This window comes from Plasmodium inui (assembly GCF_000524495.1).
Source record: "Plasmodium inui San Antonio 1 unplaced genomic scaffold supercont1.7, whole genome shotgun sequence".
Taxonomy (NCBI): domain Eukaryota; phylum Apicomplexa; class Aconoidasida; order Haemosporida; family Plasmodiidae; genus Plasmodium; species Plasmodium inui.
Window position 1 is genome coordinate 171,427 of NW_008481841.1, and position 24,404 is coordinate 195,830.

General features: G+C 47.0%; 4 protein-coding genes across 4 annotated transcripts; 3 read left to right on the forward strand and 1 right to left on the reverse strand.

Moving 5' to 3' along the window:
• Positions 1-1,206: 1,206 nt before the first annotated feature.
• On the forward strand, positions 1,207-2,458 carry C922_02070 (hypothetical protein; the record flags this gene model as incomplete). Its single annotated transcript, XM_008817669.1, has 5 exons — positions 1,207-1,235; positions 1,460-1,568; positions 1,755-1,817; positions 2,079-2,218; positions 2,362-2,458. 5 exons carry the CDS (start codon positions 1,207-1,209, stop codon positions 2,456-2,458), a joined length of 438 nt encoding a protein of 145 aa, XP_008815891.1.
• A 1,972-nt stretch (positions 2,459-4,430) lies between these two features.
• Positions 4,431-6,022, forward strand: C922_02071 (vesicle transporter SEC22; the record flags this gene model as incomplete). The annotated part of the gene is made up of 6 exons (XM_008817670.1): positions 4,431-4,597; positions 4,911-5,017; positions 5,155-5,241; positions 5,400-5,546; positions 5,681-5,724; positions 5,909-6,022. 6 exons carry the CDS (start codon positions 4,431-4,433, stop codon positions 6,020-6,022), a joined length of 666 nt encoding a protein of 221 aa, XP_008815892.1.
• Positions 6,023-6,789: 767 nt separating this feature from the next.
• C922_02072 (hypothetical protein) lies at positions 6,790-11,288 on the forward strand (the record flags this gene model as incomplete). Its single annotated transcript, XM_008817671.1, has 2 exons — positions 6,790-8,465; positions 9,593-11,288. The coding sequence occupies 2 exons, from the start codon at positions 6,790-6,792 to the stop codon at positions 11,286-11,288; spliced, it is 3,372 nt and encodes a 1,123-aa protein (XP_008815893.1).
• A 1,347-nt stretch (positions 11,289-12,635) lies between these two features.
• On the reverse strand, positions 12,636-23,138 carry C922_02073 (hypothetical protein; the record flags this gene model as incomplete). Its single annotated transcript, XM_008817672.1, has 2 exons — positions 12,636-13,268; positions 13,398-23,138. 2 exons carry the CDS (start codon positions 23,136-23,138, stop codon positions 12,636-12,638), a joined length of 10,374 nt encoding a protein of 3,457 aa, XP_008815894.1.
• Positions 23,139-24,404: the final 1,266 nt, after the last annotated feature.

Below are 24,404 nucleotides of genomic sequence, written 5' to 3' on the forward strand. Positions count from 1 at the left end.
GATAAGCTAACCTGCGCTAAGCTAGGCAAAGTTAAACAAGGGGGGTACAGAAGCTACTTTTCCTTCTTCTCCCAATGGGAAGGAGTGACATAAAAAGTGGAGAAAGCAGAAGGACCCATTTGGGAGAACAGCTAAACGTCACAGACGCCCAACATGTAACGCGTCTGTTCATGCAGGGGGCTACCTCACGAGGGGCTAAACATCTGTCGGTACCCCTGTAAGTCACTGCTCTGTGTGCAATGAGAGGAAGGAAGGTCTTACATTGTGTACAGCGTATGGAGGGGTACCCCCCCAGACGAAGGGGACTAACTGCGTGATGAACGCATGGCGGGGTGCCAACACAGGAGGCACACGAAATACGTGACGATGTTTACTCAAACGCGGGGCGGGAGGGTGATAACCCCCAGCCCATTACTCTTCTTTAAATTCTCCCCGCGGGGAGGAGCTGCCATATACCCAGGAACCGCAAAAATGATCGCAGCTAAACCGCACAAACGTTGGCTTTTTAAACAAATTCAAAAAACATGTCAGCATCTATGTGACATTCGCTTGTTCCCCCCGTTTGCTAATTTTTTTTTTCGTACATACGCTTGTACGCGCCAAAATGATGAACCTGAAAGGGGCTCCACTAAAGTCACTGGATAAAAATATGCACTGCCACGCTTCCATCCATTTTTGCAAACCGGAAGAAAATTGCATTCCTCATGTATTCACCTTACTACGTCCTCATATGAGTGAAATACCACAAATGCGTCCCACATGACTTTAGTGGAAAAGTTTGCGTCATCCCGGCGGACATTTTTTTGTGCATTAGAATTGGAAAAACATCGCTCCAGCGTTCTTTTCCCCCCCCACGTGCATCCCTCTACATGGGAACATAAGCATATATACACTCACGTGTAGACTCACTTGTACCCTCAACTGTACACTCACATATACACTTATATGTATACATACGTACATGTGCTTACTCATCCATGTGACATTTGCGAAGTGACTGAGGAGCCATATGTCAACCGCCCTCTCCCCCATCCACATGTGACGTTACGCACAAGTGACCCTCGCAAGCTCTACTGATATGCACGCATATGTATGTACAACTGCACGTACAAGGGGAGCATGTCATTTTCCTGTTCTTTTAATTCTGTTTAAGACCATTGAATAGAGCGGCCCAGCAGGAAAGAACATGAAAAAAAAAGACAAAGGATGAAAAAGAAAATCGATAAAACGGTTACGTAAGGGAAGAGGGCCATCTGGGGAGTGCCGTGTGGAGAGTGCTATGGGGAAAGTGCGCAGTCACCCTTATGTAGACTGGAGAGGTGGCCCCGTTCGACGTGCTTCCATGAAACGGGTGAAGCGGTGTATATGGACGTGAGTAACCCCACCTATATTTTTGCACACCCTTTTACACAAAAATACTTCTCCCCCTCTTTTCTTTTTTTTTGCCTAACTTGTTCAGAAAAAAAACTATATCATGGGATGAAGTCACCATTAATGAACAAGACAAGGAAAGAGGCTCGAGGATGAAAATCCTGGAGCCGAACACACCGTTCAATTTTATTTTGATGGTACGACACGTGCGCTCTGATGTCCGTCAGTGCACGTAACTTCCGTTGTGTATATTTATGTAGCAATTTTGTGTGCACCATTTTGTAGAGTGCAACGCTGTGGATTTGAGAGGCGATCACCCGAGTCTGCCATTTCGTCAGTTCGCTCATCACAGCATCATCTTAACACTGCCATTTTTCATGCAGGATAGCGCTTCGGAAGATGAAGCTTCTAAGTTCGGAGACTCAAAGGGACAATGTGAAGTTCAGGTGAGGAATTGCCCCCAACGTCATACTGAGAGGGGGAAGTGGACCCCTTGGCACACTCTCCTTTGCTTCGTTTGGAAATATTATCGACTTGACATGGTCGCCTTTTTTTTTTTTTTTTTACCTTTTTGACTGATCCGTTTGAGTGGACCCCTCGGTGAATGATCGAACGGGCAAATAACCACTCACCTTCGCGCTTGCTTCCTACTCGTTTTGACGCCAACTTCGCTTTTGCTTCTCACTTGTTTCGCCCCTTCCCCGCAGCAAACCAACATCGCGGACGACCTCATAGACAAGCTGAACCAGCTGGTGGAAAAGCAGGAAAGCAAAGCCCTCGCCAACATTGACTTCAAGGAAAAGCGCAAGAAGCATTACAACGAGTACAAGATGCTGCAGAAGTTGAGGTAGCGCTGCCGATGTATGAGAGTATTTGCGGGCGTCTAAGAGTGTTTGCGATCATTTGAGAAGAAGCCACGGTCCCCACAACGTGTACACCTGCTGGGAGGTACATCTGCATACGCGCGTTTACCCTTCTTCCTCCACACAGAAAGTCCGGAACGTTCGACGAAATCGACGAAGAGTATAAGCTTGAAGAACATGACTCGGGTGGGGAACCTGCGCACATTCAGGAAATGGAAGAGTAGACGGGGGTCATCGGTGGGATGGAGAAGTGGCCAAGCAGCGAAGTGGCGACCTTGCCAACTGGGAGGGGTGACCCCGTCCACCTCCATGGCCAGAGGACAAGACCACACTTTCAAAAGGAAGAAAAAAAAAAACATTTCAGCGTGTCACGTATGCCCCCACCGAACGGGGCTTGTGTGTTTCCTCGCTGAACAAACGCCAAACATATAGTTGTGCGTAATGTTTTTAAATTTTTTAAAATTATAAAAATTTACCCCCGTCATTTGTGGCAGCTTCTGCCCGTATGGCAATTTTTCCCTCGATTTTATTAAATCAAAAAAAAAAAAAAAAAAAAAAAACACTCCTCCCTGTATAATTAAATTTTTAAATGTATCAGCCATTACACTGATTATTAAATATATCGAATAGACATGTGCCCTCTTCGAGATTTCCCAATGTGCAATTTGTTTGCCAAAAACTACGCCCCGAAGGAGTACCCCTTCCTCGTGTGTGTCGCACAAGGTTACTATTTATTCACCGTTGCAATCGGTATAGCTTGCTAAGTGTCTCCCTTACATGGGGGATTATCAACCCAGTTTGCGCAAAGAAAGGGAAGCGGCGGGAGGGTGTTTGTATCCTCTCTGCGCTGCTCCCTTTAACGTTCTCCAACTGTCAACACATTGCCGCATCGTGATGGGAAGTCTTACGCGTTGAATGCTGCACCTCGCCTGGATTAGCGAAGTCGCTGGTTCGAATTGGGGGTATTTACCGTATATTCACCAACTGGAGAGAAGAGGAAAGAGGTCTACCACCCCCAAGGGACGAGGCTGCCGAAGTTGGTAAACAACACCTGTATAGACCGCTTACATATGAGTTACGGCTGAGAGGTATTGCGGCGCCGCGGTACTACGGAATTGCTGCACTGCTTCCTTGAACTCTCCAGTTTGTCCGCCCGCTTGAACTTCCAGATTGTCTTATCGTACGGTTACTGCTTAGAAAAGAGAAAGTATACATTTCGGCGGGGTAAAAAATAAGTTGACAAAATTCCCTTTGCCCGTTAAGAATATCTTTTTCTCCTGAGGGTTCACCCGAATGGGCCGTAATTGTAAAAAAGAGCGGGAGGACTAACATGAGCAAAAAAAAAAAAAAAGCTGCTGTACCAAACAGTCCTCACTGCAGCGATAGATATTCTCGCTCTTTCCCTTTTAAGTGGACATGAGAAAGGCCCACTTTGCCGCTTCTCTTTTTTCCGCATGCGGGAAAATAAAACACGTACCGTGATAATTTTTTTCTGGCAAATCAACCGTGCGGAGTTGAACTGGTGAATTTTGCGAAGAGCGCCTGTCAATTCAGGCCAACCGTTTGGAATAAACATCTTCTTGCATTCTTGCATACCACGAAGGGAAGAATACTCCACGCGACTACACTCTTTTTTTTTTCTTCTTCTTTCCCGTTCACCTTTTTATACGTTTTTTTCTTTTCACCGCTGGGCAAAGAAGTGGTTTGAACATTCCCTTTGCTTAGTCTCTTCAACGAAGAGGGCGAGGGCCTTCTCCAGATGGACGCGTTTGCTTCAGGCCAACTTGAAAACAACGCATAATGCATTCCCCCTTTTCGATTTGCCCATTTCTCCCAGTTTCCCCGTTCTGCGGCGCTGACGTGAACTCGTCCGCATGGACGCATATATGTGCAGAAGCAGATTGATCGATACGTTGCATCCCTCGAAAATTTGCATAAACATAATGATTTGATTTGCAAAAAAGAGAACATGCGACTTCCACTGTGAATGTGTACTCCTCGACACACACATGTTTGTATCTCTCCCTCTCTCTTTTTTTTTTTTTTTCTTCTTCCCACCCCTCTGAACATACCATGTGTACAAATAAAGCATAAGGAAATCCTTCTCCATCATCGAGTTTGAAGAGACTACGTTGCATACTTTTTCTTTACCATCCCACTGAACCAACACCCATTTGATTAACAGCACGGAGAAAAATGTGCGATGTGGTACTACTGTGTAGAGTTAGCGATGGCATGACTTTGGTTGAAACGAACAGCGAGTCCAAAAATATTGCACACAAAATAGAGTTGAAAAAGTTATGTAAGAAGCTACAGCCCTTTCCCAGTTTGTCTACCATCACGTCCAACCAGTTCAACTACCAGTAAGTGCGTCGGGAGAGGAGGCGGGGTAGGAGCGGCCAAGCATCGACGGGGCAGCGGCGAGCCAGCAACATATAGCTTAATAGAATCACACTTATTGCGACCAAATAGATTAGCACAAAAATGGGAAGAATTACGCCGACTGCAAGTCCAGTTGGACTCCCAAATGCTTCCCCTCACACGGAAGAGGACCAAACGAATTGCAGTTGTCCTTGTGCCGAAGAGCTTTCCTCTGCAGCTGCTTTGACCTTCCCCCATGAGACGGCGCTATTCAACGTTTTAACCTCCATTGAACCCCCTACTCCCCCCCTTCAGCTTTCTCATCGACAATGGAATAGCCTACATTGCAGTTTTCCCCGTCACCTACCCGAAGAAATTAGCCTTCTTATTTCTAAACGACATTTGCAAGCAGTTCAATGAAGGTTGAAATATGTCCACCAGTCTGTGTGGCTTCCCTGTTGTTGTGTCGTTTGTCTTGTTTTGTGTGCCTCCCCCCTCCTCTCCCTTTATGCCTTCGTCCGTTTGCCTTCATGTTAAATTTTTCATTCCCTCCACACAGAGCTTATGATCCAGTATGGGACGCACTCGATAGATTACAGGTCCATCATTGAGACTATCGAGAAGCCCTACTCCTTCATCAAGTTCGGTATGTCGCCATTGCCTCTTAACCGCGAAGAGCATTTCCGAGGTGCAAGATGGACGGCGTCATATAGTATCTCCCATCGCGCATCCCCTCTTCACTGCCTATTGTTTCACCGAAAATCGTTTCACTGCCCCTCCTTCGCTCCCTTTCCCCATACCAAGACAGAAAAATTTCAAAGATCAAACAGGAGTACAAGGACCCCCGATCCAACATCGCTATTAAGAAGCTTAACGAAAGCCTGAACGAAGTCAGCAGCATAATGAAGAAGAACATAGACGATATCCTCCTGCGCGGAGAGAATCTGGAAGGTCCGGCCACTAGCCGCAACGCACTCGCGTTGGCAACCCCCTTTTTGTTTCTGCCTCTTTGCAATTGCAGACATGTGTGCAGAGAGGTCCCCCAACCATCACCACCCCCCTTTACATCCCTTCTCCTTATTCAGATGTCGGACGGAAAGCCTTCAACTTGAAGTACGAGTCGGAGAAGGTACTCCAGAGCTGCCGTTCCGTTTGGGAATGCCTACACACGTGTGTCATACTGTGTCACGGCCACGTCTGACGAGAGAGTGGCTCGGTGGAAAAATAAGCGAAAGTCTTCTCGTCACGTCTCCACTACATCTCCATTACGTCCCCCTCCCACACTTCATCGTCCTCACTCCTCCATTACGCAGTTTAAAAAGGTCTCCAGAGTGCTCAGCCTCAGATACACCCTGTACCAATACGGAATCCTCATCTTCGTAATTTTCTTTTTTTTTTTAATTATAATTTTTAAGAATTATTTTTAATTGCCTGTCGTTGATGATCCATTTAAAATTTTTTTTTTTTATTTTTTTATGTTTCTGTACCAAACTTTAACTCCCCCCCCAAATGTGTATATATATCAGTTTAATCATTTTGAAATTTGTGATGAGAACGCGTGGCAGCGTAGGTGCGACTGCCAAGGGGGATAGCCAATTTGGACTGCCAATTGGGATTGCAATTTAGGATCGCCAATTCGGATTGCCAATTGGACAATGCGTGTATATTCACACCTGTCCGCATGGTGAAGAGAGCGTCCGCGGCAGCATAGAACTGTCGCCTCACGGGAACAGACACGTAGACTTTAAAAAAAAAGGCTTCCACACTTTTTTGGACGTTCCTGGTAGGGAGGTCCAATGCGAATTGCAGCGCTGGTGTGTCTTCATTGAGGGGGCTGATTCGCCACGACACTTTTTTTCTTTTTTTTTTTTTCCCCTTCTGTAACTACATACCCGCGGTGAGGTGAACCACTGCAGGAAAAACGTTGCACGAGAATGTTCAATTGGGGGCGCTGCACATCCACGCTACCACGGTAAGGGGTTCACCATTCCGTGCAAACAGGTGTCCACATGGAGGAAGAGACAGACATAGCAACGCATTCTTCATGACATGTTCCCACTCTCTGTGTGTATGTAACCCCATTTTGTCTTCTTTTTTCCGCCCACTTTCTGCCCCGTTCAGGTAAAAAGTCGCACTTGTCATCCCTGTGCACACGTCGCTACGTTCTGGACCGAACCGTCATCTGCATATCGCCATGACGAAACGGCTCACGTTTGTTTGGTTCCCCTTTGTTTGGCTCACCCTCTGTGTTGTCTTCCAGAGCAACTCTGGTGAAGTAAGCGCGGGAGGTAAAAACAAAATTTCGCACAAAAGTGAACAACATGAGGCGGTTCACCAACGTGAGGACAGAAAGATACACAAATACAACTTCGACTCTTTGAGAAAAAAGCTGCACATAGAAAGGAAGGAGCAAGGGACGCAGGAAGGCAGAGCCGAGTCAAGTGATCAAAATGAGGATCGTCAAATTGACGCAGAGACAGAAGTTTCCACGGCGAAAACGAATGGGGAGAAGGAAAAGCTTTCCCCAGAGGACGAATACGCAAAGTGCATCGGTATGATCGAAAAGGAGTTTAAAGGCGAGGCGGATGCAAAAATTAGGGAGCAATTGGAAAACCTGTGTTCAAAGAAGCGGGAACAGGATGAGGCGGACAAAGCGGCAGTGGAGGAAGTCAAGGCAAACGAAGCAAAATCGAAGCTAGACGAGACGGCGCAACTCAACACGCCCCCTCATCGCAGCGGCGCGGACGACAGCAAGAGGTACATAATTTCCCAGCTGGGGCTCTCCACCAAACTGGACGTGCCACTCGACGTCTTGAAAGAATCCCTGTCGGAGGTGAAAAACTGCGTAAGGGATTACACAGAGAAGTGCCCACTAAACTGGAAAGTAAGCGAGATGAATGAAATCCTTTGCGTTGCCCCAGAGTCCTACATCGGTACATGTGGACAACAAATAAAGAGCGATCTAAACACGGAGGAGAAAATGCAAATGGAAAAGAAGTGTTCCCTGTTTTGGAAGTGCGATTATAAGTGTATCCAAGACTTTGAAAATTCCGTGTGTCCAATCGATTGGGTTATGGAGAAGGAAGAACAGGATGGTTACTGCAGAGCCGCACACTCCTACACGGGAAAATGCCTACGAAGAATAAAATTTAGTACTATGACCACTAAGGAGAAGGCTATTTACTCTAACTTGTGCGATATCAGATGGCCATGTAAGAAAAAATGCACTCATGATTACTCCGTTTTGTGTCCAAGTGGATGGATCGAAGGGGCAGATGGTTACTGCCTCGCCACAAGTAGCTACTCCGGAAACTGTGAGAAAAAAATTTACCTAAAGCACCTTGATGAAGTGATGAAACAGACATACGAACATAAGTGCCAATTCAATTACCCATGTGTTTACTCGTGTGAAAAGAATTACACTGATTTGTGTCCCAATTTGTGGATCCCCGTTAACGACAAGGAATGCACCCCCTCTGAAAATTACAACGGTAGGTGCAGACATAACTATATTTTCAAAGGCAACATTATGGAGGAGGAAAAAAAAAACTTCGAAAAAATGTGCCATGTGTTCTACCCCTGTGTTAAGGACTGTAAAAGAGATTACTCCTTTAACTGCCCCATTGGATGGAAAGAGACACTAAGCTTTTGCCTCGCCCCCACGTCGTACCGATACACTTGCGAAAAGATGATGCGGAAAAATATGAGCGAGAGGGAAAAAATCCAAGTTAGTGCCAAGTGCCTCGTCTTTTGGCCCTGCTCCAACTACGAAGTTGTGCTGAAGAACCTCCTGCACAGCAACATCTCGCCGGCGGACTACTTGTCCGTGATCCATGGGCCCGTCGACGACGTCACGGGGGTGGTGAAGCGGTTAGGCGGTTGAGCGGCCGCACGGTGAAGCCCCCTCCGTGTGCAATTTTTTTTTTTACACAATCTATTTTACGTGCCGTTCCACCTCGGCGAAGTGGATCACCTTCACCATTTTGTCGCCTCTCAGTTGTGCGGTCGCTTACCTGTCAGTTTCCTGTATATTTATACCCACTTCTTTACACAGCTGATCGCGCGCAAGGGGTGCTGTGGCAAAAACGTAACAACTGGCTCTTGTGCAGATGGGGGCGGCGGGGTGCCCTGTATGGCTCCAAAAGAAGCGGTATACTGGAGCGCCTCAAAAGGAGGGTGTAGCTCCTCGGTGCAGTGACGCCCTTGGGAGGGGTGCCTCAATTTGGAGGCATCCCAGTTTAGAGGTATACCCCCTTTGTGGGAGAACAGCTTTTTCCCCACGTAACCACGGCATATCGATGCCGCAAGAATGGAAAAACAAAAAAGAAAAAAAGAAAGGAAGCCAAGGTGATGTCACCCTTCTACATGACCCCCCCCGTGGTGACCCCTTCTTTACAAAGTTCCCCTTTTTGGCTGCGACACCCCTCGGGTGTATTCCCCCAAGCGGGGCAGCGTCGCCGCACGTATACTCCTATGGCTGGTATGCCCCCTCCACGCACCGGCGCGATTGTTGATTCCATATTGGTGGCATCCTTCTCTCCGCCCCGCGTGTGAAATTAAAAAAAGTACATTTTGCGCCACCCCCCCTTGATGTTAACCCGCGCGGGAAAAAATTACTCCCTGTGGTTTGTAAAAAAAAAAAAATAAAAATAAAAAAAATAAAAACAAATGACGTTGACGAATGACCTACAGCGGAGTAGCGAACAAAGCATGCATTGCTCAGGTAAATTTTAAACAGAAAAAAGAGCCACCATTTTTTCTCACGTACATCGAAAAAAGTACCCATGAGGAGCTGACCCAAACTGTACACGTGACGCACATGGTGAGGGCTTCCAAACGGTTGGAAGTGGAAAGGAGAGTTTATCGAGCGTACAACTCTGCGCGGACACTCCTGTGCCGTCGTATATTCACCTTTTCACCATTGAACCTCTTCACCGCGCGGTCGTAACACCTTCCAAGTGGTGAAATATCTCTCTCCAACAAGAGCGTCGCAATAGCGTGACCGCCTCGAGAAGAAGTGTGCCAAGCGAATTGCAAGAGAAGAAGCCCTTCTGGACCCCCCCCTCTACCGCTTCCCCCCTCACCATGAACATCGCCATCGACGAGTACGGGCAGCCGTTCGTGATTCTGAAGGAGGAGGAGAAGAAGAGGATAAAAGGAATCGAGGCGCACAAGAGCAACATCCTCGCAGCAAAGGTGGTGGCAGATATTTTGAAAAGCTCCATCGGGCCAAGGGGCATGGATAAAATCATCGTCAGCGAAGACAACAACGTGACGGTGACAAATGACGGAGCGACAATACTCGAAAAGATTGACGTCCAGCATGAGTGCGCAAAATTGTTAGTCGAATTGTCCAAAAGTCAGGACAACGAAATTGGCGATGGGACCACCGGTGTTGTTATCATCGCGGGGGTCCTCCTAGAAGAAGCATACACTCTCATAGATAAAGGAATCCACCCACTACGTATCGCCGATGGGTTCGAAAATGCATGCAGCATAGCATTGAAGGCGATTGAAGAGATTGCAATAACAGTAGACATCCAGAAGAACAAAAATGAGATGTTAAAAAAACTGGCCAGCACTTCCCTAAGCTCTAAAATTGTGTCCAGTAAAAAGGAGCTTCTATCAAACATCGTCGTGGACGCTGTTCTCTCCGTTGCAGATATGGAAAGGAAAGACGTCCGATTTGACCTCATCAAAATTGAAGGAAAAACAGGAGGCCTCTTAGAAGAGTCTACCCTAATCAAAGGAATTGTCTTAAATAAAGAGCTTTCCCATTCACAGATGGTCAAAGAAGTGAGAAATGCAAAGATTGCTATCCTAACGTGTCCATTCGAACCACCTAAGCCAAAAATAAAACATAAGGTAAATATAACAAATGTGGATGCATTTCGCGATCTGCAGAATATTGAGAAGAAGTACTTTTACGATATGATCGATTCGTTGAAGAAGGCAGGAGCTAATTTCGTTATCTGTCAGTGGGGTTTTGATGATGAAGCGAATTATCTTCTCTTGAAAGAAAACATCCCAGCCATCCGATGGGTAGGAGGGGTCGAAATGGAACTAATAGCCATCGCTACAGGAGGAAAAATCATCCCCAGATTTGAAGACATACATGAATCGAAATTAGGAAAAGCAGAATTGATAAGAGAAATTAGTCATGGGACTGTAAACGATCCGATGGTTTTTATCGAAGGCTGCTCAAATACGAAAGCGATTACCATCCTGTTAAGAGGGGGAAACCAAATGATGATTGAAGAATGCGAAAGAAGTGTACATGATGCCTTGTGTTCTGTCCGTAATCTGATAAGGGATAATCGAATTCTCCCTGGGGGAGGCGCAAGCGAAATTTACGCTGCTCTTGCTATTGAAAATGTGGCTGACAAATGTAAAGGAATAGAACAATATGCCATCCGAGCCTTTGGAAATGCTCTCCTCTCTATTCCAATCAACCTATGCAATAACATGGGACTCAGCAGCATCGATATCATCTCCGAAATTAAGACCAAGATCATTCAGGAGAAGAAGAAAAACCTCGGCATCGACAGCCTCAACTATAAGGTGGACGACATGATCGAGGAGGGCATTTTCGAAACGTTCAATTCCAAGTACAACCAGTTCTCCCTCGCCACGCAGGTGGTCAAGATGATACTCAAAATTGACGACGTCATCGCGCCGAATGACTTCAACTAGGGAGCGGACGGAGCAGAGGATGCGTAGCGGAGAATACGTAGCAGAGTATGCATATCGAGGCATACTCACATACCTAGCAGACAAAACGCAGCGTTAGCTCCGCGGGGTGCCTGTACCACCAGCACATTGCCACGTGCTCCTCCCCATCGTATCCATTAGTCATCCTGTGGGACCACCCTCAAGCGAAATGCACAAACGCACAGCTTGCAAGCAGGGTGCAGTCCCCTCTCAACGTGTGCCTTTTTTTTTTTTTTTTTTTTTTTCTCCTGCTCAGTTGTAACTCAGTGGGAACACGACGCGAACTCGCCTTCCCGCCTAACACCATGCCTATGTGGTTTCCCTTGCGTGAACACATTTTCCTCACGTGAACACCTTTTCCCGCTCGTAACTCCTAACTGGTAGCTCCTAACTTGTAACCCCTACGCGCTGGACCCCCACACAAACATAAATTCATAAGAAACGCAACCAACCAAATAGCACACAAGTGCATGTAAACATTTTTTCTTAATTTCCTTAAAGGTAATCGCTTCACATGAATGACTCCTTCGTTCAGAGGGAAAAATGTAAAAGACAAAAAAAAAACCACGGCAGAATTGTTCCCTATGCAGCGGGGAGTAGCCCCCCATCGGGAGGAACAACAATAAAACGAATTCCTACGACGGCAGCGCAGCGCAAGGCCGACCCAGTGTGCCTCACTAAACGCGTCGATTCAATAGTTCCGCCAAATGGGGCACAATCAGAGGAAGTTTTTCCCCGAACGATGCAGCAAAATAAGAGGAGTGCTCCGAACATGGTCTGCCCCCTCAACTGGGCGCACATTTTCCAAAATTCAGCTGCTATCCCCTGCACAGTTGGAGAGGCATATATACACAGGTTGCCCCCCACAGACAAACCCTTCTCCGCCGCGGTTGGGGCAGCGTTATGGGGTCCCTTCACATTTTACATTTCCCCTCCGTACCACTGAACAGACGTAGAAGCCAGACTAAACCAAGTGAACAGAAGTAGCAGCCAGAATGAACCGAGTGAAAACCTCGTTGATATTTCTTTTTTTAAAGAGTTACGAACAAATGGGGTGAATTGGAGTTGAAGAAAAATGCGCCCACGACTGTAGGAGCGCAAATGGGCAGTCAAGTTGAGCTACACTCAAACAGGCGCACAGAGGCGCTACGAAACGCACGCTCAAATAGGCACGGAAAATCAAGGGGGGGGCACGCGACCAGGCTGAGTGGGGTGCAAATAAACCCCCTCACTTCGTGATGGCACACCGTTGCATGGTGGCACCACGAGGTCGCCCCCCTTCCCCCCGACAGACTTCTTCCCTCTTGCCCCCCGCGCTGTTACGTCAGTTCATTCTCCAACCCGTCGGGCCTTGAACACATTCCTGCAGTTTCCCGGGTTCGACGACGTGCAGTGGGTTAGCTTTATGCCCTCCTGACAGTTTCCTCGCTGATACTGAGTCATCGTTCTGTCGCCCCTGACGGATGGCATAGCTATTCGACCCATGGCGTGTGGCTGGTTGTCATAGTACACCATGCTGCCATCCCTGTTCCTTATAGTCATGGAGGTCTTCTCTCCCGCGGGGGTGCTTATACACGAGGGGGAGCCAGATAAAGAAGAGGAGGCAGTCCTCCGTGATGTGTCCCTATCCTCTCTTAAGTCGCTTCTTGATCCTTCCTCTTTCTCCTCACTGCTCTTCACCTGCACGAGGTAGAGGCCGCTAGCCAATCCGCTTGGTGAGGGGGATGGCAACACGCTCTTCAGTTCTCTCTCTTCCGATGGGGCTAATGACCTACCCATGTACATTGCCCTAATTTGGATCGTCCCATTGTTGTCCACATCCATTCGGTAACTTCCGTCTGGGATGTTCCTATCCGGGTGTATCTTGATCGCTGTGATGATCGTTTCGTCCTTTTGCACGATCTGGGGATCGTCCACTAGGTTCACCTTGGTCAACGCAAGGGTCTTATTCAGCAGCTTCTTCTGCACAGGGAGGGCCCTGTTCGCTCCCACAGATGGGGCAGATCCGGCTGATTGCGCCCATCCGGAAAATCGCGGCGATATCAACGATCCCGCCGCCATCGCCGCTGCGTCCTGCTCAGTCTTCCTAACATGCACATCCTTAGTGATCACCACGTGGTACTTTCCCCTCTTCATCATGTCATACGGAAGAAGCACCACATTTTTGAGAAAAGACAGATCCATTTTTTTGCCATCCGAGTCCATTCCGGTAGCGATGCCGTTTTTAGCAGTCACCTCTATGAAGTATTCTCCGGTGGGTACTTCTCTTCCGGCAATTTTGATGAGCTCCTCTTTCAGCTTCTCCTGCTTCGTTGCATCTCCCCCGTTATCGAGGTCACCATTCAACTGCTTAATGCTGACGCTGTAATAGGCCTCCCCTGTCTCCAGCGTGCTCTTCATCTGCTGCTCCCCTTCTTCATAATCTCCCGGGTGAATGTCGACATAGAACCCCAAGATGGATCCGTATGGATAACCCCACGCATTCTCTATGAGCATCTTCAAATACTCATTATTCACATACGGACCGGAGACCGTTGTTGGGAAGTAGGACCCGTTCAGGACTTGTACATAGTACTTGCCCTTTTGCAACCCAGTGCCCCATCCCTGTAGAACCTTCCTATACTTGCAGCTGTTTCCTTTTCCGTCGTTATCCATATAAACGTAGGCGTGAAAGGGGCGATCATCTTTTCCCTTGGTTCCATTTTCCTGATGTGCGGTGGTCATCGGTTTCAGCATGATCCCCTCGTGGAACTCTCCCCCGGGCACATTCTGCATGACGTGGTTCCAAAACGCTTCATCGGTTAGGGCCTCTCCTTCCTCCTCTATCTCTTTCGCGTCGAAACCAGGTTGGTGTTCTTCTGCACCATGGTGTCCTTCTGCACTGTGGTGTCCTCCTGTATGGTGGGCCTTCTTCCATTGGGGGGCATAGGGATTGTCAAAGTATTCGCCCTGCTCATCCATGAAGAGCTCCCCAATGTGCACAAAGTAACTGCCATTGCTGATCTTCCTGCCTGATATCTTCAGCACATTTTCCATGTCGCTCGAACGTGCGCTTTCATCTCCTCTCATTACACCTTTCAGTGTGCACACGCCATTATCGTATTCTATATGGAAGTGCCCGGCTTTTAGGGTATACCTGTGCAGGATGTATACCTCTTCGTACTGCGAAGCTCCTTGGTCGTCTTCGCTGTCAGGCACTATATCCACTAAGTAAGCTTTCTCGATCATGTCCTCGTGGTCCACTTCTTCGTCCACTTCTTCATCTCGTCCATCTTTCATCCCATGAGTAGAAGTATCCGCCGGTTCAGTCAACACTATCTGATCTCTGAAAAACATCTTGTCGTTCACATCGGCAATTTCGCTGTCTGAAATTTCTACATAGTAAGACCCGTCGCTTGGCTTCTTGTGTAACATCTTGAATACGTCTTGAAAGAAACGCTCCACCTGATCGGCCGCTTCCCTCCCTAGAGGCGTAGTACTAACAGTCCTTTCTGCATCGTCACTCGTCACGCTCAGCGCGTCCGAAATGTACTTGTCACCATTCACCTGTACAATGTACTTGCCATCGTCTAACCCCTTCTTTCCAATGAAATGCACCACATTATTTTTCGGATCTAGCGGCATGCCGTTGTGTTTTAACTTGTTCACCGAGAGGTAGTATTCTTTCTCCTCGGGGCCTACTTTGGCAACATTAGAAAGACTGCTCATGAGTTGCACTTCTAATTTGTAGTCCTTGTTATCGTTTATCTTCCACGCTTCGTTAATGCACACTTGGATCATAATATAGTCTTTCGCAGCTGCTCTACTGTTGCCCTTATTTATTATGTACCTCCCCTCATTTATAAACACGTCGTACGTCCCGTTTATTCCTCCCACTTCCTGGCCTTGCACATGGACTATCTTCCTAAATTTCATGCCTCCACTTAGCGTGTTAAACGAGTTTTCCACGATGCACACGAGGGTATCGCCCTTGCGCGTGCTTCCCCCTCTCAGGGAAGACGATGAGGATGACGATGGCGCGACTCTCCTTCCGCTCTCATCGCTCTTGATCAATTGGATCCTCTTTTTTATGTCCAGTTCGTAGGTGCCGTTCTTCAGATTCTTCGCGTTCATCATGTCCTCAATGAAAGTATTCTCCAAAACGCAGTCTCCTTCTAAACACGTTGCGCTCACCTTTCCGTCTTTCACTACCACGGAAGTTACACTAGAGTTCAGCGTTCCCATAAGTAGCATGTACTTGTGTTCGTACGCCTCTTCTTTGTCATCCTTCGGTACGTCTATCCTCTTGATGCTTATGAGGTTGTCGACTGTTCTGTCGTACTCCACCTGGGTGGGATCTACTTTGGTGGTGTCTACCTTGGATCGTTCTTCTTTAGCCCGTTCTTCTTTAGCCCGTTCTTCTTTAGCCCGTTCTTCTTTAGCCCGTTCTTCTTTAGCCCGTCCTTCTTTAGCCCGTTCCTCCTTCTCCGCCTCTACCTTGTCGACCTCTTTAGGGGGTACTGGCGCCGCTTGTCCCTTTTTCCCAAACAAGTTCACGTTGAACCCCTTCTTCAAAAAGTTGAAAATTCCGCTGTTGTTGTAGTAGGCCGATCCGTCTTCGTGCACTCTTTGCACCGACAGATTCTTATCGGGGATCTCCCCCTTCTGCGCTCTCCTTGAAATGGTTACCGAGTAGTCTCCTTTCTGCAGCTTGATCTGCTCGCCTATCATTTTGTAGATCTCGTCGAATGTGTCCTTATTCATGAGGCGCTTCTCTTGCGCGTCCGTGGAGTAGGTCTCCCTGTCCTCCGCTACGCTGAGCTTTATGACGCCCTCCCTCACGATGCACGACGAGTGCACGAGGAAGAAGGCCTCCTCCAAGGAGGTGGCATCATTGTCTCCGCCGGTGCTTTCGCCCTGTATGCTGAGTAGGAACGAGGTGCACAACTTCGTGCTGCCCTGCGAGGGGGTGGCGGCAGGGGTAGCGGTAGCGGCTGGTGTCGGGGCAGGTGCAGGGGTAGAGGCCGGCTTGGTTTCTTCCACGGTTGGCTTGGTTGCTTCTCCCCCGCTTGGGCTGGTCACTTCCTTGCCCGGCTTGGTTTGTTCTCCTGTTTGCCCGGCTTCTTCCCCGCTTGGGCTACCCTCTACTGGACTCCCCGCGGCACCGATCGGGCCCGTTCCTTTCGGCAGCTCCTCCCCGTCCAAGTTCACCTCGTACTCGTTTCCATAGAGGTCCTTTATGACGACCTTCACCAAGGTGAAGGACTTGACCATGACGAGGGAATATACACAGTGCGTCTTCGATTTGTCCTCTAACCCCCTCTCCGGACTACACTGCAGCGTTCTCAACGTAAGCGTCTTGTCCTTGAAGAGACGTTTGCTAAAGGGGAGCCTCCAGAACTCCCAAAGCTTCAGCTTCCTTGGGAACGTGTGAGACACGAAATCGTCGATCGTGTAGATAATCGTATTGTACAAATACGACGTGTAGTTAAAGAGCGGCTTCACCACAACATACGGGTCGGTGTGCAGCTCAACCGGTCCATTCACCTCTATGTGGTATTCCACGCGCTGGGCGTTCTTGTCCGGCGTACTGGTCTCGCCGCTTCCACTGCTCGGCACGAGCTTCACCTCAATGTTAATCTTCTCCACCTTGGGAACCACCACCTCGGGGGCATTGTCAACTTGGTATACGGGCCTTATCGGCAGGCTCTCATAGATGTGGTGCCCGACGGTGCCGTTCGAATGCGAGTCGTATTCTACCACATACTTGTTGAACTCGTAAAGTCCATTTTTTAGAAATTTCACGTGCACGTTTCGACACACTAAGTACACCGTGTTGTCCTCTAGGTTAAACTTGCTGGAAAATCCCGACGTGTCGTACTTCCTATTAGGGTAACACTTCAGCACAAACTGGTGTGCGTCGTCAAACGTGTTGGCTATGAGCCCTACATAGCTAATATGCTGGAGGAATGAAAACTTATGCGGAGAGAGCACCACTATTGCGCTGAGATACTTACCATGTGCGGTACTCTGTCCCTCGAAGAGAAACAAGTTGTTAAAGGCGCTATGAATGTCCGCCTGGTCCTTCACGTAGATGGCGCTGTCCGTGTAAGTGAAGCTCGGCATGTTGTAGGTTAGGATCTCGTCTGGCTTGAACAGCGGTCCGGCGTTCGAAAAGAGGGGAGGCGTCAATGAGAGGGTTTCGCCGCCGTCTCTTGGGCCGTCCACGCTGCACGTGTGGCTGTTCTGAAGGTAGCTCTTCACTTCGTCGGTGATCTTCTCCTTCTGGTCCTCCTCTACCTGTGGTTGCACCTCTGTCGAAACGTGTTTCGGGTCCACCTCCTTCCCACTCTTCGCGTGAAAGTGGCGCATGTTCTTCAGCAGCTCCGTGTACAGCGCCACGTTGAACTGCACGATCGACTCCTCGTTCAGTCTCTTCGGGGATAGCATGCTCTTTTTTATGAGGAGCCAGTCCAGGAGAGGCTCGGCGGAAGGTACCACTACTACGACTGGTGTGGATGCCTCTTCCTCTCCGCCACTCACCTTCGGGGTGTCCTTCTCCCCCAACACGCTGCTATCCTCGCCGATCTCGAGATAAATCGAATTCTTCTTAATCAGCTCATTCATTTGCGGCGGGACCGATAAGAAGTAGTAAATCAGGCTGAGAACCTCCTCCCTGGATAGCGAATCGGCAAGCCTCTGGTTCAACTGGTACGGCAGCACATTGCTGTATAGATAGTCAAACAACTTCACCAAATCCTTCTTCTCGAAGTGACATATCTGAAGTATCTCCTTTAAGACGGCCCCTTTATCAATACAATACTTCGTGTCGTAGAAGATGTTCGAAATGAGGGACTTTCCATCGTTTGGGACGTGCAGTTTGCCCCGGTTCAGATACAGCTTTCCGCAAGACTTCTCTCCTAGATTTTGTATGCCTACTGAGTAAGCCACTTCCTCCACGATGATACGAACCGTTCGATAAATATCTGCTGTCATGACGTCTCCTCCCATGCCAAGTTGGAACCTCTTCGAAACAGTCAAGTACCCGTTGTTAATCATGCTGGCTACCTCTTCCCTGCTCTTAAACAAAATATCCTTTCGCTGGTTATTTTCCAAATAAGACACATAGTAGGGGGAAAACCCTTCGTAATCGAATTCAGAATTGTTACACACCTGCAGCCCGTTATAGTAATGGTGACACTGCAACATCTTGTCGTAATACACTTCGTTCACTTCTATATGTGTCTGCTTAATGACCGTGTTTAGGATCATGCCGTAGGGGGGCACGAAGAAGGTCTGGTACTCTACGTTGATCTCCTTCACCAACTCGTTGCCCTCTTTCGAAACGAAGATGACCTTCTCCAGCATAAAAATGGAATTGCTGCTCACGTTGTCGATGTAGACTTTGAATTCCGCCAATTGGTTGGTCACTTTGTGTGGGTCGCCACCCTTCAGCAGCAGCACTCTGCGCATTTCGAGCGGCTCCTTCCTGTGTGTCTCTCCCACGAAGGGGACGGACAGGTTTCTGAAGAGGAAGTAGACGGCGTAGCTGTCCGTTCGGTCTGTATGCGCGGCTTCGGACGCGGCTTTTATCCCCGCTCCCTGTCCTTCTTCCCACGCCGCTTTCCCCGCTGCTTCCGCTCCGGCGATGTTTTCTCCCATCTCCATCGTGATCGACACGACCGCTCCGTGCTTGTCAAACCTGGACGTGAACTCCGTGATCACATTTTCGTCATGATTCTGCAGGTCCATGTCTAGGCAATCTAGCATATTCACGTGAATGTGCAACTGTGCAGCTCCGTCCTTGCGCGATAGGTATCCCGCTTTGCCCATGATCCAGTTGGCCATGTACTCCATGTCGCTTTCGCTCCAGCGTCCGTTCAAAACGGAGGCGCTTACTTCTCGGCCGAGAAGTCTCTGTACTATGCTTCGTCCCATCACCACTTCTTGCCCTGTTGAGGAGGAGGATAGAGCCTCCAGATCCTCCAGGATCGACGCTTCTGCCACACCCTGATCAAATCTGGGGGTAGCCAAAACGTATCTGTGTTCAATGTAATAGTTCAAAGAGTTTTCCACTTCATCCACAAAGTTGGAACAGCACAGGGACTTCTTCTTGATAATGAGGACGCCATAGTTGGCCAGGTGGTACGCCATGTCATTCGCCGTCAGCTCCTTCTCACCGCTGTACTTGAACTCGTCCACGTAGACGAAGTATTTGATTCCGAGCAGGGGCTCATCGGACACTGCGCTGGACACCGCTCCAGACGCCGCTTCAGATTTCTCCCCTTCGTCTGAATCGCCGCCTCTCCTGGGGACCTTCCTATAAGACGACGTCAACTCCGTGATGTACGCCGCGAGAAGCGATATCTCATTTATCAGCAAGTCGTACTGCGTGGTGTGCCTCTCCAGCGATACGTCCAACTGGTCTTTCAATACAGACTGTATGGCCTCCACAGCTTCTCTCTCCTCGGGGAGCAACTTGTCCGAATGTTCCACCACAAAACTGTCGATGAGGAGAATTCCCGTCAACTCGTGAAAGAACGAGTAAAAGTCGTACCCATTCGATAAGTAAGCCGCCTTAAACAGAAGTATATACACGTTGGAGAAGTACTTATTTGGGAATTCCACATTCTTGTGCTGGTGCAACAAGTTTAAGTTATTCTCATCAATGCTGACGTTCAGTCTGTACGTCTTTATCGGCTTCAAAGGTGCATGCGCTTCGTATATTTCCATGTCTACTAAGTCAAACACGTCATGTGAATCCTTGTCTTTTTTGAAAAAATTCAAGTGTATCTTCTTGTTCTTATGATGGATGAAATACTTCCCTAATTTGGCCTTCAACAAGACTTCCACTATCATCTGTATCGCGTCACAATTGAGCGAGTCATTCACGAGGATGTTGAATTTGTTCATCAAGTAGGCGTACGCTCCTAGGCACTCGTACTGGTAAGGAGACAAGTTCACAAAATGGGGCGACATCTCCTCTCCGTTGGACGAACCCGCCTCGTACATCTCTTTCCCCTCGTAAAAGTACACATAATCATTCAAAAATTTCATGTACACGTCCGACTTGATCTTCTCGTAGCTGATACTGATTTCTCCAAATGGGTGGTAAACCGTTGGGTCGTCCTGTTTGGGCGTCTGTGCGTGGGTTAACAGCACTCCTTTGTTGTCGACCACGCGAACTCGGTGCGTTTTGGTGTCGATCTGAGAGGACAGCTTGGTGTAATACGCGTCCTCATCATCGTCCTCCTCTTCATCATCTCCGCTACCCCCATGCGAGGCTTTCTCCCCCCTGGAAAAGGACTCCTTGGCGCGCCTCCAGTGAATTTTGTTCGAGTGCCCGTTTATGTAAAAGCTATCGTTGTAGTGAGTCAGGATGAAGCTCTGCTCGGCACTGCTCACTCCGCTGCGTACTCCGCCGCTTCCCCCACCCAACCGATACACCACCTGCAGCATCTCCTCGTGCTTCTCATCAAAGTGCGTTGACAGGTGCACTGCAAACTGGTTCTTCCTCAGCTCCGCCACTATACTGTCCTGGAGCGACTCCGCATGGTTAAGCACAAACCTGGTCGTTATGAGGCTGCATCTGTTGATGTACTCCTTGCACACCGTGTCTTCGTACACTTCGGGCACTGACACGTTCGGAACGATCTCTCCACGGGTGGGGGTCAGAATGCAAAAGGAGCCCTCAACGATGGAGCTCTGCACTGAGGAGGTCAGCAAAATTTCGGGATATGGATTGATACTGATCATGTGTACTCGCAGCAACCTCGTGTCAAAAACGTACCCGGAACTGTACGCGGGGAAGCAAACTTTGGGCAATCCTTCATTTTGCACACATATCTCTCCAACCGTTATGTAGTCAAAGTTGTCTTCCACCAGTATGGGATGCTTACTTGAGCAGCTATCCCCCGTGCATTGCATGGGAAATGAGATTTCCTTGAGAATTACCATCCCATCGGAGAAATCGCTCGTGTCGCTGGGGTTGGCCCTTCTCCCTATCACCGTCATCGTCACCACGGTGGTTCCATTTACATACTTCGGCACGCGCTTCTTCAAGCTTCGCACAAACTTGTCATCCACCTGCACATGCAAATAGACTGTGTAGCCGAATATGTCGTTGTAAAAGAGCTCCAATTTGACTTCTTCAAATAGAGTCTTGTTCGTTATGAGGCGACTTACCATGACATCTTCAGCAAGGTTATACTCCAAGTACAAAACAGAGAGGTTACAATCTAACTCATAGGTATGATACATCGGCGACACGTTCGCATAGCTGTGCCCCTGCCTCATCGTGTTGCACGTGTGCCTATACTCCTCCTTTAGTCGTAAGTTTATAAACTCACTTAACTCACGAGCGATGGATTCCAAAACGACTAAACATATTTCAGTGGAAGATCTAAGGACAAGTTGATGCTCCTTCACTTGCGCGAAGTGGTTCGATCCGTATTCTGACACAAAATGGGATTCTTTCATCACGATCACTTCTCTGTTGAGACCTACTGCCTCCGCGCTGAACTCAAATGCAAGGGAATTTAACAACACGGATAACTCCTCGGCATATATGTTATAGTCCTGATCGGCGTCGGAAGAGGAGGAAGTGTGGCCCTCCTTTTTCATCGTCAACCCGGTGGTGTAGAGCAACATATCTTCATAAGAAACATTGTACAGCTTCTTGAATAGATTAAAAAGAATTCTAAACATGTGAACGTACTCCATTCGGTTGTTGACGTTATTCTTATAGATGTACTTCTTCTGGAAAAAGACGTGACGCGTGTAAATTGTGACCAGCTGTCCGACGACGATTCCTCTCGAAGAGTAAGACCCACCATCTTTGTATTTCAACGGAAGTTGAATTTTGTAGTCCTTTCTGCTAATGGTTACCAACTTGTCATTTGAGATTCTATCCTCCAATTTGATAAGTATGGGGTGGCTATTATTACCGCTAACAAAATTCAACGTCGAGCTCCCGCTTGTCCTCTCATCTTCAATCGAGGAGTGAATCTTTTTTATAAACTTATCGACCATCTCGATATGGTAACAATGCACGCTAGACATGTCATAATGGATGTTATAATTCACCGAGTGTGTCATAATAGTACCTGAACAAGGAGACACTAATTCGTCGTAGAAAGAATATAGCTGTGTATAATTCTCAATTGTCTTTACATTTAGTTCAGAGTGAAAATATAGAAATTTGCTAAATAGAAAATTTCCATGGACGAATGTCTTTTGTGGAAATGTGATTTTATTTTTTTTGTCACTTCTTACTGTGTGTGTGATCCTATTTTCCATTTCGCTCAAGTCAATTACTCTCGTATTGTCACTACATCCGTGGCAGTGACAGTTGTTGCCAATATCGTAGTCCGCATTGTTTATCAAATCCGACATTTCCAACACGACACTGTAGTGTAGGGATGGAATGCTTTTAAAGATAAATTGGACACTTCCATCCTTAGAGAAGGTGTCCATCAAATTGTGTACAGAGACAAGATCACTTGATTCCTTTTGAATCAAGCTTGCCTTGATAAGATGGCCGCTTATTCCATTCTTCACATGGATATAATAGTCTGCCGTTTCACAAAGGTTTTCATACTCCAAGAGGCAGGTTTTTCCGAAGGATCGTACATTCAAGATGTATCTCCTTCTTCTAATTGCCGAAGCTGATAGGGGGGATGACGTTAAATCCGTTTGCGCAACATTGTAGTAGTCATCTTCATAATTTATGCCCTTATTGTTAACTGCAGGGGAGGCAGCCCAAGCGCTGGCCACTGGCTCATTAAACCAGGAGGAGCACACTATGCCAAAAAGGCACACAACCAGCACACTATAGAAGTTTACGGTATGCATTTTTACTTCAAACGTACTTAACTATGTGCGCAAGCATTTGCGAAAAATAAGAATATATGTATGTACTCAATATTACGAGTATGTTAAAATATATATATGTCAGTATGCACAAAGCATGCATATATTACTTACTAGTACAAATATAAACAAATATATATGTACGCCTTTGCGTACTTACTGTTTCTGGGGCTCCCTTAAAGAGCACTATACCAAGGAATTGATACACAAACCAGTTATGAACAAAAACATGAATAAAACAAATGAGGAAAAAATAAAGTTATGCAAAACAATTTTCAAATAATTGTTTCAAAGAAACATATTTAAAAACAATTAAAAAATATAATGTTTTAAATATATATTTTTTAAAAATATAAAATTTTAAAAAATATACTTTTTTAAAAAAGTACCTTTTTTTTTAAAATATATTATTTCAAAATGAAATTAATTAAATAAAGATGTTTTTTCAAATGGGAAAAAAAAGAATTACTAAATTTTTTTTTTTTTTTATTTTGCTTAGTCAACTACCTTCAACAGTTAGAACATTGGCTACTTGTTCTTTTGGCTAGCTCAACACTGAAAACATGGTGTCTGGTTAAGGATCATAAGTTTCTTTACAAATGCACCCATATATATACCTATATTTTTTTTCCAGGTAGCTAAAAATATGTTTTTTTTTCCCAGGTAGCTAAAAATATGTTTTTTTTTTCCAGGTAGCTAAAAAGTTGTTCCCGCTAATGGGGCACTTCCAGATGTCATCCCCTGCAAGTGACAAAGCTGAAGATTAAACGTTTGCAACTTTGGCGAATACCCATCGCTTCCGTTTTTAATTTACATTTATGTACGTTTTCAAGGGGCAAACTTGCCTGCGCGGGTAACGTAAAAGTGTGAATTATTGTATGCTACTACTGTTGCTGGAACCGCTGTGCAAATATTTATAAACGCATTCATATAAACGCATGGGTATTATCCGCCCCACCCTCGACCGTGTGAAACTTCCCTCTCTGTGTGTTCCACTTAGGCTATGCACGTACATTCTTCTCTCATTTTGATTATCCCTATCGGTGCACAGTTAAAAACACCGGTGACATAAGAAAAATTGTAATTCAAAAAAAAAAAGAAAAAAGTCCATTCTTTAAGCTTAAATAAGGTGCAAACATATAACCATGACGTGTAAGGGATAAAAATAATTATTCACTCTAAGGTATTAACATATACACTTCTCTTCTACTGTGATGCGTTTATTTTGAACCACAATAAAGCACACAT